Source organism: Mytilus trossulus, chromosome 7, assembly GCF_036588685.1.
Source record: "Mytilus trossulus isolate FHL-02 chromosome 7, PNRI_Mtr1.1.1.hap1, whole genome shotgun sequence".
Lineage (NCBI taxonomy): Eukaryota > Metazoa > Mollusca > Bivalvia > Mytilida > Mytilidae > Mytilus > Mytilus trossulus.
Genome location: NC_086379.1, coordinates 64,014,325 through 64,032,661, shown reverse-complemented (window position 1 = coordinate 64,032,661; position 18,337 = coordinate 64,014,325). Strand labels below are relative to the sequence as shown.

Sequence of the window (18,337 nt, the reverse complement as noted above, 5' to 3'; positions counted from 1 at the left end):
GTTCAAAATATAAGTTCTAACAAAAAATGAAAGCTCATAAAAAAGTCAAAAACTCATAATTAATACAAAAGAGAAAATCCTAAATACCCATGACAATCTATACCATGAAAATGATCTTATGATTTTCACTTTGAAATTAGATGTAGCTATGAAACCTAAGAAATCTTTTAAACATGCATGATCAAAGAAGCACAAGTACAAAACAACAGACAAAAATATTCATTACAAGATCCTCTAAAACAAAACATTTAAATCTTTCAAACAGGAAGAGTATGTATACTTATTTTCAAAAAGTTTTACTTTCGCATTGTACTGAAATTTTGAATCATTTAGATAGAAAAAAAATTCTCAGCTTTAAGAGTTTTCTGCTCATATACAATTAATATTAAAAAAAAAGTATTCCAAATTAGAAAATATTCTTTGTGATTTAATAAATTATGAGCAGTAAGATGATTTTTCCAGATTATTTATAGAAAGATGAAACATTCCTATATTTGAAATAATGGCACAGTATATAATAATCCCTGAACATATCTTTGAAAAACACAAACAACAAAAAGAAGCAGACATAAAATTAGTGATAACTGAGAAAGTATAATTGTTAATGGTGTACAATTTCGTGGCTTTCTGGGTCTCCTTCATTAAAAAAATTAGTATCTAATGCAATAACATATTTTCCATTAGTCCAAAAGTATTTATCTTTAAAAATCATTGATTTTACAATCCACAACAAGTAGTACTCACAGGCAAATACACCTTCATAGTTATTACAATTTTTTTTATAAATCCTAATTTAATGGGAACAATAATGCAGAAGAAAAACCCTGGTGTTCTACATCTAATATCATCTAATTACATTATACAAAAAGGTATAATATTACATGCTGTATTTATATTATTATTGTCAATTTTACACAAACTAGCAGAAGATTATTTTTATATAAAGAGCATCAATTCATGGCTATATTGATGAATAGGAAAAACATAAGCATATAATTAAGCCAAAAGCAGGAAATAGTATTACAGGTGAAAAATGCTTGAAAGTTTTACACAAAGTAATGGAAACATAGCAAATATTGTACCAGAATTGTATTTGTGGCTTTGGTAAAATATTGTATCTTAAACTCACTTATATATATATATATATTAAGTGGTTCCAGTAGTGATTCAACTTTACCTTGCTATAAATATAATAAAAGACTTGAAAATATTTTCTATACATTATGTGAATAGAGTAAGTAATAGATTTTTAAAACTTATTATTAACAAGAACTATTAGAATACATATACCTCGTCTATTCATACAATATCATTAAACAACAGTTACCAAGATGTCAGAATCAGGAGTTAGTTACACAAAAAAACTTACAATTAAGATTGACTGTAGGTCATGAACAATTCAGTGTACTAACTTAAGATCAGTCTTAGTCAATCATTTTTGTAAAAGTGACTCCAAAACTCTAGCTTAAAACATTATTATTTTTTTTTAGTATTTTTTTAAACCAAAAAGGAAATATGAACCTCTTCTAAATTTTGCAACATAAATGTTAATAAAAAAATAAGCTGTGAGTAACATTTTATTGTATTGAACAATATATCCCTGTCATTGAAGCTTAGAATGCTGCCTTGCAATACATGGGAAAACATCTTCATTCAAGAAAATATAAATGATATTTTGCCTTTTTTTTTTCTTCAATCTTTTTTAAACATGACTAATCTAAAAGTGATCAAAATTTTTAAATAATTAATCCTATATACTGTACATAACAATTTTAACTAGCAGAAGATTCCTGTGATCTTCTTATAATCTCAAAAGTTTTTACATGTGTATGTGTCTATATTAAACACATGAACATTTAATTTGTCTATATCTAACAGATGTAGATTAAATTTGACCATGTTTAACACATGTCCATTAAACTTGCCAAAGTTAAACACATGTACATTAATTTTGTCCATATAGAAACAGATCTACATTAAACTTGCCCATGTTTAACACATCATTTTTCACATGTACATTAAAATTGTCCTTGTTAAACATATGAACATTAAACTTGTCCATTAAACCTGTCCCCCAAAAATGTACATATGAAATGGTTTATCCACCAAATTAAAAAATCTTCCTTATTTATCAGTTTTTGGTAAATGAAAGTATGTAGACTTATATATTCTAAATTCTGAAATTATACTGAGTGGGCGTCTTTTTTCTGAGAATAAACACATGCTAAATATAATATTACTTTGGTTTTCTATATTTCTAATCTCATTTAATAACTACTTTAAAAGTAATACGCAAGTTCTATGTGCTAATTTTTTTAGGTCAACTATGTCAAGTAGAATAACAATACAAGGATGATAAACAGATGCATTTAAAAAAAAAAAGTTCTTATTATATAAAAAAAAAAATTAACTGTGTAACAATAATTGCTGTCAATTAACAATATTCTTAAAATATCACAGAACAGTATAAACCTTTACAGCAATATAAGTACTTCAAACTTTTGACAGTTTTAACAAAAATCTAACAATTTTAAAGCCTATTTCTTGTGTTATTTAAAGCTATCAATGTAGCAAATATCCTTAAAAAAGTGATGGGTTTAGAGAAAAATATTACAAAATCTCCATAACAAATATATGAAAAAAAAAGGGCTCTGTTAACTTCTTTTAAATTTTCAGTGCCATAAATCACAGCTCAAATTCACTAAATAAAAAAAAATCTTCGTCATTTAAGGTCGTAAAATGGCATATATTTTTAACAAAACTTTTTATACTGTATATTGAAACCACTATGATATGAATTTTACACAGTATTAAGTGCCTATAGTAAAATTCTCACAAACTTGGCTAATCTGTATAAAAAGGATATATATCTTCAATAACAATGTATAAATAAATACATTTGTGCTAAAAGATATATATTTTGTATTTCTATATTGTCTTGGTTTTAAGTTTCATGGAGTAGTGTGTGTCTTCTGCTAAATCTAAAAAAAAAATAACCAAGTCAATACAAAAATTTGCAATGTTTATCAAAGTTTAGTTCACTAATATGTTCAAATTTAAAGTTTTTATCTTAATATCTTATAACATAAATTTCCTAATATAAAAAAAATACAATGGTCCAAATTTAACGATCCGTTTGATTTATAGTTGATAAAAAGAAAATCAAAATCAAAATATTGTAAAAAAAATTAAATTTCTAAAAAAATTTAAGATAAAATACAATTATATTTGAACAGAATCATCCAAACAGTTCATCCATGAACTATAACCAAACAATCAGATCTATAGGTCTTTATTCTGTGGTCTTTCTATGTGTTTCCAATTTGAGCTCTGAGTCTTTTCAGCTCATCATTTTGGTAATTCGTGACAGCCGTAGCCTGGGCCAACTAAAAGTACAAAAACACTGGTTTAAGCAACAATTCACAAAAGAATCAGGGAATATGTGAAATATAAACTACATTAGAGACTTAAAGAAGCCTGTATCCATCAACTGACATTAGTTATATGTTATATATTATTGGTAAAAATCACAATTTGAGTAACAGTATTGTAAAACTGTTACTCTTCAGTGTACTTCGGTAGTTCAAACTCCTCTGAATGAATAGTTTGCAATATTGAAACCGGACACCTTCAGGATTGTTTAAATTACTGTTATGATGCTTGACAGCTGAACCATGAAAAGGAAAATTTTGTCCAGTGACAAACATTACATGCATATAAATACAAGTAAATGTGTTTTTTTTCAAATTTTAAGATAAAGTATCACTTTGTAACAACTTATATGAAATGCATCAAAATCAAATGGTAGCTGATATTCATTGAACCTAACATTGCATAAGATGTGGAGAGGGGCTGACATAACCTTGATTTGTTGTCTATATAGCTAATCCCATTCAATTTGTTTATAACTTTTTTTTAAACTGAACCAAAAATTCTTTATATGTTACACTGAAATCCAATTCCATCAATTTTGAGGTTTTCATAAAATGCTTGGGAATTCAAAGCGTAAGTGCTTTAGAAGGAGTTATTAATACAGAGTGTTTATATGTGAAAAGTGCTTTAGAAGGAGTTATTAATACAGAGTGTTTATATGTGAACCAAAAAAAACCCAAATAAACCAATGGTTACACTATTATCTTTGTACAACCTTGCTGTGCTGGGGAAGGGGTATACAAATATTCTTTTATCATCAAGTAAATTCATTTGCATCCTTGATTTTCAAAATTTATGAATTTAAGATGAGATTGTCAGACAATAAACTAAATTTAAATTTTATATGAGTTTTAGCAATTAAAATTCATTAAATATTTGTTATGAATTATTTTTAACAGTTATTGTATGACATTACAGTCAAAAAAGCATCTGAACATCGCTGCATCCATTGAATTTTGCTTAGAGGGAAATCATCAATGTTTTGAAGTTGAGGGTTCAGATAAATCACAAAAGTTGTTTGTTTGTCTTTAATTGACAAAATTTACATAAATTCCATGTTCAATGTGTTATTTGTGCGCCCTCTATACATATTGATATACTTTTTCAAAATCCATTTCAACTTTCTAGAATACCAACCGTATTTAACAAAACATCAATCTTTAATTTCAACAATGCTATTTCTTCTTTCATTTGTTGTTTCTCTTGTTTTAATTCTGCTATCTTGTTTGTTGAGTTCTCGGGTTGATTATCTAAAATTAAAAACATATCAACTTGGTTTCATTTATTATTGAAAAAGTTAACATTGAATTATATCAATTAAATAATGTCAACTAAGACTGCATGGTGAGAAGCTACTTTTTAAATCTAATACTTTTTTGTGTTTGGGGAATATGTTTCTCTAAGTAAACAGGACCCGTAAAAAAACAAGAATGTACACACTTAATGCCTCACCTGCTTTACTGACCATTTATTTTATGTTGATAGTATGTGTACTAAATATAAATTTTTGCTACACATATCACATGATCCAAGGACATGGGGTCAATGTCAGATAAACCAAGCTGGAAATACATTTACACCTTACAATCATTCCATTCACCAAGTAAAGTTAATATTTTGCTTATACATATACAGTTTCTAAGAAACCCACCACATTATTTATATATGTGCCTGTCCCAAGTCTGGAGCCTGTAATTCAGTGGTTTGTTTATGTGTTACATATTTGTTTTTCGTTCATTTTTTTACATAAATGAGGCCGTTAGTTTTCTCGCTTGAATTGTTTTACATTGTCTTATCGGGGCCTTTAATAGCTGACTATATGCGGTATGGGCTTTGCTCATTGTTGAAGGCCGTACAGTGACCTATAATTGTTAATGTTTGTGTCATTTTGGTCTTTTGTGGATAGTTGTCTCATTGGCAATCATACCACATCTTTTTTTTTTATATTAACCAGGAAAACTTAACATTGACCAATGAACCATGAAAATGAGGTCAAGGTCAGATGAACTGTGCCAGACAGACATGTACACATTACAATAAATGTATAAATGACATTATTATAATGTAATACCTTCATCTGAGCAGAGACGTCTCTCATTTCTAGCATGTATGTACTGTAGACGTTTCTCGGTCTTCTCTAGGTCTTCAAAAATACCTAAGTTTGTAGTCTACAAAAAAAAAATGCACATTTTTAAATCAATTTTTTTTTCAAATACAAAATGAACATTATAAATATCAAATCGTTCAAAAATAAGTATATTGATACACCCAAATTAGACAGAAACCCATAAAAATAAAATCAAGACATCTAAAGGTCAATGTCAGAGTTTTTCCAGGTGGTCCTTTATGAAAAATCTGCTGGCCTCACTGTTAATTCTATTGCAAAATAAATAAATTGAGTGACCGACACTTTTCCAAATTTTGGAAGTCAAATCCCTCAGACTTCATGATTTAGAGAACTCTGCACGGAGAGGACTACAGGTTTCAGCTAGTCATCACATTGATAAAATTATGGTGAGATAATACGCAGCTATGGATTCATAACAATATAATGTATTACTGAAACATGCACACAGTAATGTCAAGGTACCATGATGAACAGTAATTTGATGCCATTACATTTTAGGGATGAACCTTACTGGACTCTCTATAACCTAGATAACCTCATTAAAGTGTATAAGATATATATGATAAAAATCTTTTGAAAAAAAAACAAAGAAAATTTTTATTCAAACCACAAATTTGCTTGAAAAATGCAGGCATGAATAATGCATTAATTAGAATCAAAATATAAGTATTAGATATATTTTGGGGATTTGTCCCAGCATGCCCCATGTGTCTCAGGAATGGTTTACTCCTGGTTTGCCCACTTTTAATTCTACCAATTATCTATTAGTAAAGAAAACAAAAAAGACAAAAGGTTTAATGAGCATACAATTGTATAGTCTGTTCCAACTTAGGTATTGTCAGGTATATTGTTAGTAAGTGTTTTCTGCATATTCAGGTTTTTTTTTGTATAGAAAAAATTATTAAAAAAATCAAATATTTTTTCTCATTATTCTCAATTTTATAAATGCATTGCATAAGGAAATATGTAAAATGAGGATAAATACAATCTTTTAAATTCACACCAAAAGTCACAAAACATGATATTCACAAATCTTCACTTCATTGTCCAGTTCAAATGGAGAAGATGGGATCGATCATCAGCTGCGTCCGAGTAATCTACCACGCTGAATAGTCCTTGTTGGAATCTTTCTTTCAGTAGTTGGAGTCTGGTTCTTATACTCTGTATCGTCATCTTTTGGGGGGCAGGCTCCTCCTGCTGCATACTGGATAATGTTGCATTCTGTAAGTGCCTGTGTCTTTTTCATTAGCTCAATGATCTCGTAGATGTTTGCGTGGGCATGTTTGAGTCTCTTCTTAAGTTTGTTGTGCCACCCTTCCAAGTGATTTGTGGTGGGGGTCCTTCTGTGTAATAGTGATTCCATAGAAAACGGTAGCTTTCAATCCTGAACTCTGTCATGTATTCTGTAAATGAAGTTGTAGCCAGTATGTTTTCAGTTTCTTAAATGTCTTCTTTAGTGTTTAGCCAAACTTCCCCAACAAGGTGGGGTGGAACAAGAGGTAGTACTGCGGCTCCTCGTTGCAATTGAGTTATGTCTTCATCTCTTTAATAGGACTGTAGTCCATATTTCTGTGACTATTGCCAAATACACTGGGTGAAGTTGAAGTAGCAGACTTTCACATTAACCCCTGGCCACACTGTTCGTGCTGCGTTGTTGGTTGCTGTTTCATAGTCAGTAAATAGCCTTTCTGGTTGAAGTTCTAACTGATGTTGTTAGCACTTATGATTATTAATCGAAAAATATTTTATTGTTGTTATTTGTTTTTTTGTAAAGAAAATGCTAGCTTGGATGCAGATTACTGTGTAAATTGTGTTATATTTATAGCTTGACTATTGAACAGTTGCATTTATATTCTAGTTGTTAGAATAAATTGGATATTTTTTATATTAAGTTTCAGAACAGTGTATTTTATTAAAATTTAAAAAAAAATAAGTTAAATAAAGTTAAAGATATTCAATGAGATTTATTCTAATAAATCTTTAGTTTCATTCTTTTACTTTTTACCTTTTTTCAGAATGTACCAATAATTAAAACTATTTGTTGATAAATTGGAAAAATAGTTCATTTCAAGTGCACATTTTTCCTATTTTTTGTATGAATAAAAATACATTTTCCTACCAAAAATATATAAAATTTAGAAAGTTTTGCACACTTTCCTTGATTTAATAACAGAATAAAATGTTCTTTTGAACATTTACAGATAAAATAAAAGGTAACAAATATGACTATAATACAGAAATAAACTATAATTGTTAAAACAACAATTCCCTCTATGTTTATATATACATGTAATTAAAAGTGGGCAAACCAGGATGACACCCTCAGGAACCATCAATGAAATTAATAACCATACTAATAAAAACAAAAATAACAACATCAAGAATATATCAAAAAGATTATTTTGAATTTTATATCTGTGTAACATATCACATATCAATAAAATATGTTACACAAACATAATTCAATATTTAGTTAAAGTCAGTCAACTATGCATTTCCTACAAATGTACTTTTAAGATACTGACCATGTTCATTTTACTAAAATTTTGCATGTAATATTTGAAGTTACAGGATAATCCAAAATAAACATTTATTGAACATTAACAATTTTATTAATGATTAAAAGCAGGTAAAAACATGCATATTTTGTATCTCCGTCTGAATGCATGAACATTAAGATAAGTCTATAACTTACATTTTTTGTACATGTAATCATGGTAATATAGTAGTGTTTCAAAGATGTGAATATGATTTCAAAACATTTTCTTCAACATGTTTAAGATCTTCAAGCATGAAACACATGTCATGTTGGCCTACTTTAAAATTGTATGCAAGTCCATCACAAGATACATACACAGGTTAAACAAGATTTTTCTTTTAATGTTCTTGAGAAATGGGTTATAATTAATTCTTGCTTTATATATGTAAATGAACTCATGGAGACTCTATTCAAAGAGTACCTACATTATTAATATTGTATTTTACCTTGTATCTCCCACATGGTACTGTCTTTTTGAAGATTTTAAGATGTTCCTCCTCAACTTCTTTCCTTTTAACAACACCCTTTTTACCATTTCTTGTTCTTGGCATATTTCTACTGTCTCTCCTGATATAATATGAAATATATATAATGTAAAGGATGAAAAAGAAAAAAATCATTGAAGAAATATACATCCAGAGCTGCTGGTTTGCTAGCAAAGAAAGTAAGTCTACTCTTTCCATTGTAAATTAAATTACAAACAATTTTGTATTAGAGAAATACCACATGACAGATCAAACACAAAGGTGGAACAGGGTTCTCACTGGAATACATTCAGGGTGGCCACTTCATTTTGATGTATACATTGTAGAGCTATTGGTAAACAATCAACCAAATATGTGTACCACTCTCATAACAGACAGTTAGAGTATGGGTATTTCTCATTGTTGAAGGTCATACAATGACCTGTTATAGTAACCAGCCTTGCCCTCAATATTTCCATGACAAACAGCTTATCTAAATGCATTATCCCATGGTTTATAATTCATTGGCTTCGTTTTACAACTTTGATGCTCAAAAATACATCTTTTAAACATTCTGCTGTTGTTTTTTCTATGGTAGGGTTGTTGTCTCTCTGATACATTCCCCATTTCCATTCTCAATTTTATCCCATAAGCATAAACTGATCATGTGGTCAATTTCATCATAATTTTTTAATCAATCTTTTATAATCATTATTGCAACAATTCAGCAGTTTTTTTTAATGTAAGCTTCCTTAAAAGACAATACATGTAACTCCATTAGGCTTTGCATTAACAAATGACAATTTTGGTCATATGTATATAAACTAATTTGCAGAACTTACTTTGGCGTTACTGCACATTGATTCCAGCATTTGAACTTTCACTTTGAAAGTTTGTCATGTGACCAACGAGAAAAAGTAAGACACAATACATTATGGGAGCTGGTTTAATCAAATGACCCTGGGTTATCATGAATACATAACCTAACAAATCATTCATTTACATCACAAATAAACTGAATTGCAGAGTTTGTTCCAATTGTTATCATGTTTAACTAGGAAGGGTCAAGGCTGCAAAGTCTCTTGTAACATGACATCCATTTGAAAATTAAATTTAATATGCCAGTATCAATGGGTCACTGTGAATGCTACATGTATCCAAATTTGAGAAAATAAAGGGTGGCAGGTAGATGAATCTTACGGCGGGTATCGCATGTGGAACAGGATCTGCTTACCCTTCCGGAGCACCTGAGATCACCCCTAGTTTTTGGTGGGGTTCATGTTGTTTATTCTTTAGTTTTCTATGTTGTGTCATGTGTACTATTGTTTTTCTGTTTGTCTTTTTCATTTTTAGCCATGGCGTTGTCAGTTTGTTTTAAATTTACGAGTTTGACTGTCCCTTTGGTATCTTTCGTCCCTCTTTTACATTTATAAATGAAGAGATGTCAATTAAAAATGAACAAATTTTGGAGCCAGATTTATGATCAAATTGAGGCTGTCAGTCAGTTTAATCCATCAAACAAAGAAGCAGCACAACTCTTCACGATGTGCAATATCCACATTTTTATATAGGGACAAGCTCTGACGTTCCAAACTTGTCTGGCAATATAATAGATGTTGGATGTCAGAGCAATCTCAAACTAGATGCAGTGGCATTCAAAAACATCCTCACATCTTTAATGAGCACCATATTGAATGAGTGACTTAGTATTTGGGTGATTGGTTTATGATCCCCTATAATACATGGTATCGGGAACGTTCGTCCTAATAACATGTTGGCCCTGGGTACATTCGCCCTGACTTCGTTCGCCCAGAGAGTCTGTTCGCCCTACTAAAAGATATTTATTTTCAGGGCATTGAATTTGAATAAACTTATTCAGATATTTCTATAGTATATATTCTTGAAATTTTGGAAACAGGGAAATATTTAAAAGTTTATGGCTTGTTTAGGATCGTTATAATTGTTCAATGACAAAATAAGTTCTGAATCAGATCACTGATTATTTTGATATAGATGGAATATTAATAAAAATCAAACGTTCTGTTTTGATAAAATATTAAGCTTGAAACACAATGATGTAAGAACTGTAAATCATGAAACGGATTTACAAGTTCATTTATTATTATACTCGGAGACTAGTCTCATACTGCATACATTCATGATTGACTGAATACAATTATTTTGTTAACAGATATCAATAAAGAGAAATACATTGTTTTCTAGTATTTTACTCTGTAAATCAAAGGGAAAATGACAAAATGATTACGATAATATAAATATTCTGTCAATTTTTTTTACAAACTTTAACTTATTTTGTTTAAATACTTAAAATTATGCGACTGGACAACAAATAGAGAAAAAATAAAAATCTGGGCGAATGGACTCTGGGCGAACGGGTATCAGGGCGAACAGGTAGTATGGCGAATGCGAATCAGGGCAAACTTACCCGGATTCATAATACATGTAATATACACCTTATTACTATTTATCTGCCATTTCTGGACATCACAAAGGTTCCCGAAAAATGTTCATGTCATAATACATAATATCTGAAGCCACAAAGGAAAAGTGATTGTTGTTTGATGTAGATAGTTCAAGCCGGGCAAATTCCCTCATCAACTGATACAGATTCTCAGGTCAACCTAGACAGATAGCGATAAGGTGTACTGACTTCTACAATATCATATTTTAAGTAAAATTCATATCTTTCAGTGGTGGATACAGAACTTTTTATAAGGGGGACCTGCTGACTGACCTAAGGGGTACAACTCCCGTCATGCTTAAGTGATTCCCTTTAAGATCAAACAAATTTTCCCGACAAAAGGGGGGATTCAGGCCCCCAGCCCCCCTTTTGGGTCTGCCTATGTTTTTCAAAGAAATCAATATTTTCCAAACTTATTGAAGATGCAGAGGGTGTGTTTTTTCAACTAAATGTCTTTATAAGAATCATTGTGATATATGCAGTTTTATTCTCATTTTGTTGTAAATATATGCAGACAGTATACATGCAAGCCCAATTTGCTGCCGGTTGAGTTCAGGGTCACAAAAACAAACTGCGTATCATTTTGCGACAAATAGTCTGAATTACCTCTTCCCCTCACTTTCCTGTTTGACTAAATGTTATCTTCCTCAACACTATTTCTTTCATCTAGCACATTTTCTTTCAACAGACTGACCCAGATTTCAGATTATTCGCCGGGTTTGGCTGGATACCCTGGCCAGCTGATTCTGTTGCAAGCTGGTTCCTTGCACAAAGAAGATACCAGTCGATACATTAGAATACCAAAAGTCGATTCCGAAATCGAACGGGTTATCCGGGATTTTCATTTTATATGGCTCATATTTTAAGGCAGTGGCTATTTTGCCGGCTCTGATTAAACATATCTTAATTCAGGCCGACAAAATAGCATATTTCTATAGAAATGGCTAGCAATATAGTGAATTTCTTTTTTGCAATGAAAACATATTAGTCTTACTCTAAACAAGGATTTCTAAAGTCTAACTATAAATACTTGGTCTAAACTTGTTGTTGAAATAATTTGCTGTGATCAAACATAGTATGAAAAAGATCTCAGATTTTTGTTTACTGACTGTATGTTTTATAAAAAATAAAAATCAAGCAGGTTAAAATTATCTCATTGTATCCCGATAAATCATACAATATCATGCACAAAGCTTTTAGTGAATCACAGAGCTTCAAAATCAAAAATGTTTAAAGTAAACTTGTTTTTAAATTAATAGTCAGTTACTTGAATTGCATATATGTGTAAACAAAATAGTTTTTAACTTGGCTTCCGCTAACCATGCTTAACTTATGCCGACAAAATAACATATTTCTGTTTTTCCAAAGCTGGCAGCAATTTCAATATATTGCTAGTGCCGATAAAAAAAGTAATTTCTATAGAAAACTGAGGGCTATTTCACAGGCTTGAATTAAGACCGATTTTTTTGTACGGGAAATCAGCAAGGTAATTGTGAAAAATGCAAAAATAATCAACTTAATATAGAATAGAATAGAATAGAATATCTTTATTTCCCAAATTACAGGGCCCATAAAGGGCATAAAATCAGATACAATTGATTTACATAATTAGTAACAACAGCAATAATAGAGGCATATACATATATAATTGGAATATCAGCATTGGTCAGAATCAAGCTAAAAACCACATATATATTGTGAATAAAAGAATAATAAAATTACATTATACATGTATATGTATTTATTTTCAAATTATTTACTTGACTAAATGTCAGTGTTCATGCCTGATCTCCTTAATTCAAAACAGTCACAAATATAACAACCCAGTTTTTCCATAAGGGTAACATTTTTTTGGGTCAAGAGCCATAAAAATTTAGAAGATTTATTTAAGTTTATAAAATTATAACAATTGTTAGAAATGTCTTGAAAAAAATCGTCCCTTTGAATATCATAAAGAGGACATTCTAATAAAAAATGAAGCTCATCTTCAACTTTACCAAGTGAGCAATTAGTACAAAGACGCTCAGATCTTTCTATATGCTTTTTTGAATATCTGTCTGTCTCAATTTTTAAAGAGTGCATGAGCACTTATTCTTAATTTACAAATTGACTGCCTTTTTTTTTGAAGTCCTGCAATTCTAAATATTTTTCTTTTTTAAAACAATTTTTTATGGAAAAATAAGTACCAAGCTTCCCTTTTTCAGAGTTAATTGTTTGATACTTCAGTTTATTCCAAAAAGTGACATAACTTTTACATAGTTTATTTTTAACATACTAACATAAAGAACCAATTGATTGGTCAAAATTTGGTAATTCAATTTCTCTCTGAATATAATCTATACTAGAATACCATGTATTTACATTAGACAATAGACAATAGACAATAGACAATAGACAATATTTTATTCGCACAAACACATTTACATTAAATGGTTATGGCATACAAAATTCAGACAATAAACTTACAATAGTTAAATTGATTACAATTATATTAGAGTGACAGTGGTATTCACAGCAAAGAAGAAAAAAGTCTATAAATTTCAACAGTTAACACATTATTAATGTTCATGAACTATTGAAAAAGAACACAAACAAAAATTAGGTTGGCAATGCATATTAAAAGAAATACAAGTTATACAGATGTTCTTAATAAAAGACAATCATTAATATTAGAGCTATGTAACTGTTTACAACATATAAACGCATCATATAATAGTCCTTCTGTCAAATGTGCCAGTCTATGACAATATTTTAACATTGATAAAATTATAGTAAAAGTCATAGGAAATCTACCAAGCTCTGACATTACAGCTATATTACTTGACTTTCTGTTTACACCAAGAATGTATTTCATAAATTTGGTGTGAGCTTTTTCAGAAGAATCCTGACCAAAGACTTTTTCTAATATATAATCATTATCTTTTTTACAAGCAGCTGAATCTGTTCTAAACATTCCCCATATTTCACTGCCATATAATAGTATGGGTTTAATTGTATGATCATAAAGATGTAAAAATGTGGCAATACTTAAGGGTTAGATGATGACAAGCATCTCTGTAGCTTAAAACAAGCTTTTATAAAAGATTTGTTGTATAATTCATCTTTACACTGCTTAAACAAACCACTAGATGTAAATGTGATTCCAAGATATCTATATAATTTTGCACTTTCAATCTCTTTACCTCCAAAACATAAACAGCATTTTAAAAATTTTCCTGGCTTGTTAAAAATTATACTTTTTGTCTTTTTTTTAAATTTACATCAAAACACCATTCTACACAATATTCATGTAATATATTAGTTCTCTTTTGCAAGCCTTCCTGTGTTTCTGAAAAAATTACTACATCATCAGCATACACAAGACAGTCTACTCTACGGTTATTAATATTTACTGGATCAGGACAAGATAAAAACTTGTCAGGTAGATCATTGATAAATATTTTAAAAATATTTGGGCTTAAAACATCACCTTGTCTAACCCCTATAAATGATTTAAAACATGGAGTCATTTCATTATCAATTTTATATATATATATAATCTAATTTCCCAACGTTAATATTAATTATTCAGAAAATGTTTGGATTATTTACAATGAAAAAGTAAGATTATTATTTGAGTATGTCAATTTCAGACTACTCAAACGCTGTCTGAGGTTACAATAGTCTCACTGTGAATATATAGAGCCTATGATATCCCAGATTTAAACTTAATTTTCCCAGGATTTTGTTGTTGGCTGAAAATTGTAGGAGCTATCACAGAATTAATTGAAACTTGAAAAGCACAACAATAACTTTCTTTCCTGGCTCAATAAAAAAATCCAACGACCCGTTTGCGTGATCGTCCCTTAAAATATGCACTTTTTACATATGTCATCTTGAATATCATATACTGTATATTAGGTCTAACTATTACAGCAAAATGCCATGAGTGTGTAGGTAAAGGTTATATCTTTGACTACTATAAATAGTTTGCTCGTTGACTGAATTGGGAAATCATAATTAGGTAAACTATCATGGCTAACCAGCGATGTCTCCTAACTTATAGGAGTTATTGCCATATTGTCAAGTGGCAAGTATTTCATGCATGTTCAGGAATAGACCCAGGGGTCTTAATTTATATTTTTATCCGTTTTTTAAAGACTATAGATTAATAAAGAGACACGGGTTTATCTATACAGATATTCAACAAGACAAGAAGAAAAAATAGGTAGAAAAAAGTAAGAAATAATTTTAAACAAAATTTGCACCATAAAAATATATGGCCTAAACAATGATTTGTAAAGTAAACTATACAAATCCTTGGTCTAAAACACTGATGTTCTTAGCGTAATTTCGCGACATTCAAGTTAAGTTATATTGAATGGGCAAGATGTCAATCTAATTAAAATGTTGATCAGTCTGAGATCAATATTTTATTTAGATTGGGCAAGATGTTGACTTTTACAAAAATTAAATAGGAACATCGACTAGCTTTAACTGTTCAAACAAGAATGCTAGTAAACCTTATCAGTTTTCTAATAAGAAAATGTACAGATATAATGATTCATATATAGAAGTTATTTCCTCTGAACTATTATTTGTATTCTTTTTGCACTTTTGTCAAACTGTAGCCTAGGAGTTAAAGATAAACTATAAAAAGTAAATAATTATCATCAAAACAAGATCTGTAAGTAAGTCAATATGGCCTATGGTCGCCATAGCTATAGGATTTAGACTATTTGGTATAGGGCTTCTTTGCCGCAGGGTCCATTTGTCTGTCAGATCAGTGACCAAGGTAAAGTTTATGTGGTCAACTCTGTTTCTGAGATACAACAAGGAATAGGTCAATTACAGAATGATAGTACGGTATAGGGCTTCTTTGCCGCAGGGTCCATTTGTCTGTCAGATCAGTGACCAAGGTAAAGTTTTTGTGGTCAACTCTGTTTCTGAGATACAACAAGGAATATGTCAATTACAGAATGATTGTACGGTATAAGGCTTCTTTGCAGCAGGGTCCATATGTCTGTCAGATCAGTGACCAAGGTAAAGTTTATGTGGTCAACTCTGTTTCTGAGATACAACAAGGAATGGGTCATTTATAGAATGATTGTACGGTAAAAAAAGTCCGACAGGCGGTTGTCAGATGACATAAAGTAGCCTATTTTTTTATGGTTCAGTGGATAATGTTGATTTTTGTGGTTTTTTTTTTCTTAGCTACTTTGACAATATGAAATCTCTATTTGGTGTATGGATTGATTGTAAGGTGTACATATCCGACTGACAGATTTCATCCGACCTTGACCTCGTATTCATGGTAAGTTTGTTTTATGCAAAGATCCACTGTACGTATATGACCTTGACCCATTTTCATAGTTTAGTGGACAATGTTTAGTGTTTGTTGTTTCGTCTATTTTTAAGATACTAATAGGCAATAGGACCTCTCTTTTTAGTGTTAATTATTATTTGGTATATGATATAACTGTAAGTAAACACATCATAGATACCAGGTTACTTATAAGGAATCAATATATGATACTAAGTATAGTATACTTGTCTGTCTGTCATATGGCAAAGTTCATATGACCATTTCCATTTTCAATTTTATGACCTCATTTTCATGGTTTATTGGTTAATATTATTGTTTGTGTGGTTTTATCAGATTACCAGATACTATAAGCATATGGACCACTATATTTTAGTGTATGGAGTGATTGTAAGGTGTACATGACTATCTGGTGATGCTGGTATTAAATATAACTTCATTATCAAAATACTTTCAACATTCCAGCTTGCAAAAATTTTTATAAGGATATTCTCATAATTGGATCATATGGAAATTTGGATAATTGTCAGCTGTATAAAATACTTACTCCAAGTTTAGCCTGACAGTATAGAACTGAAAAATGATGTTTAAAAGTATTCTTTTGCTTACTTTCTGTTCTGTGAACATTCTTAGATATATGTTATTGTTAAAAATTGATGTACCTGCACAGGGGAATTTGGGGAGGGAACAGAGTCCCAGGGAGCATATGTCCCCACATCAGTCTGCACGGTTGGCCACTAGTCCGATGCCCCAGACTAGTAAAATTTCATTCGGACTAGTAATATTTTGCAAAATTTTGTTTAGCTTAATAAGAAAAATGTCAGAATATTGGTCTTCGGACTAGTAGTTGAAAAAGTTTTTGGTGCAGACTGCCACATGGAACCATATATATGGTTCACCATAGACTTTGTATATGTCACACTCCAAATTTTGCTTAATTTGGGGCCCCATGGAGCCATGCCCCCACTTTTTCAAAATACTGGATCTGCAACTGTCCTGCACACATATGCTTTTATTATTTTGTTATTATGGAGTAGTTTGTGTTTTCATTAATGACTTTATTGAACCTTTCATTATTCCATTGGTCATGGTTGAGAAAATCTGAAAAAAAGCCATCCACATATGCACAAGTCAAGATTCTCATCAATGGTTGCCAATTGTTTTATCTTGTAGGTTTTTTTTGTCATTTAGGGAAATTTAATGTTAATGGCAAATCTTTGATATTTTTTGTTGTTGGAACAAATCACAATTCTACATAATTTAGTATTCCATATATTGTGTAGATAAGCCTAAGATCATTAATGTTAGCCTCTACATATGGTTTAGTTTTATAGTATGGTTGTGTAGCTGTCTCATTGGTGTATAAGCAACATCTCTTTATTTATACATTGTAAAGCAATATATTATCCTATCATAGTTTTCACTATGAGTAAAAGCTTTTCCAATTAGGTGGCATTTAACAGATAGAAGTTCATCATTTGAAACCAGTGTAACAAGTTCAGTAGATATAGGAAGTAAATAACAAGCTATGTTGTGACCAATAGTTTACCTCAAAATGCTATATCAAACAACCTTAACCTTTGGCTTCATCCACTCCTTTCAGGAAACTATGTACCTATGTTGACAACAACAAGTCTAATCATATCAAACTATTTTGTAATCTCCACCTTGATAGTAAATATGGTTCATCCTATCGTCAGGAATCCTTGCACCACATTTGGTGAAGATCAGAAGCACTATAGGATGCAACTAACAACATATGGATAAGGTAATGAGGTGTTCCTATGTTACTTCCCAAAACTTTGGGACAAGGGGATGATTAAAAGTTGACCTTATATAAGACAGGACAAAATGACCATGTTGTGTTTGAATTACCTCCCTTACACTGCTTTTAAATTATGTTTTGTATTTTGTACAACAACAGCGTTGTTTTTCACTATTATTGCTTCTAATTCCTAAACGGTTTTAGCCATAACCCCCAAAGCCAATT

General features: G+C 30.5%; 1 protein-coding gene across 1 annotated transcript; it reads right to left on the bottom strand.

The window, feature by feature from the left end:
* Positions 1-3,188: 3,188 nt before the first annotated feature.
* Positions 3,189-11,836, bottom strand: LOC134725551 (uncharacterized). Its single transcript, XM_063589465.1, has 5 exons — positions 11,652-11,836; positions 8,546-8,666; positions 5,504-5,600; positions 4,570-4,682; positions 3,189-3,386 (listed from the first exon to the last, which is right to left on the bottom strand). Exons 2-5 carry the CDS (start codon positions 8,648-8,650, stop codon positions 3,309-3,311), a joined length of 393 nt encoding a protein of 130 aa, XP_063445535.1. The 5' UTR covers positions 8,651-8,666; positions 11,652-11,836; the 3' UTR covers positions 3,189-3,308.
* Between the last annotated feature and the right edge of the window lie 6,501 nt (positions 11,837-18,337).

Bases quoted from the DNA above. Each gene is read 5' to 3' on its own strand.
- LOC134725551 (XM_063589465.1), bottom strand. From the start codon at position 8,650: ATGCCAAGAACAAGAAATGGTAAAAAGGGTGTTGTTAAAAGGAAAGAA. The intron at 4,683-5,503 runs GTATTACATTAT...TTTTAATTTTAG, and splicing joins ACGTCTCTGCTCAGATGAAG to ATAATCAACCCGAGAACTCA. The intron at 3,387-4,569 runs GTTGGTATTCTA...TTGTACTTTTAG, and splicing joins TTGATGTTTTGTTAAATACG to TTGGCCCAGGCTACGGCTGT.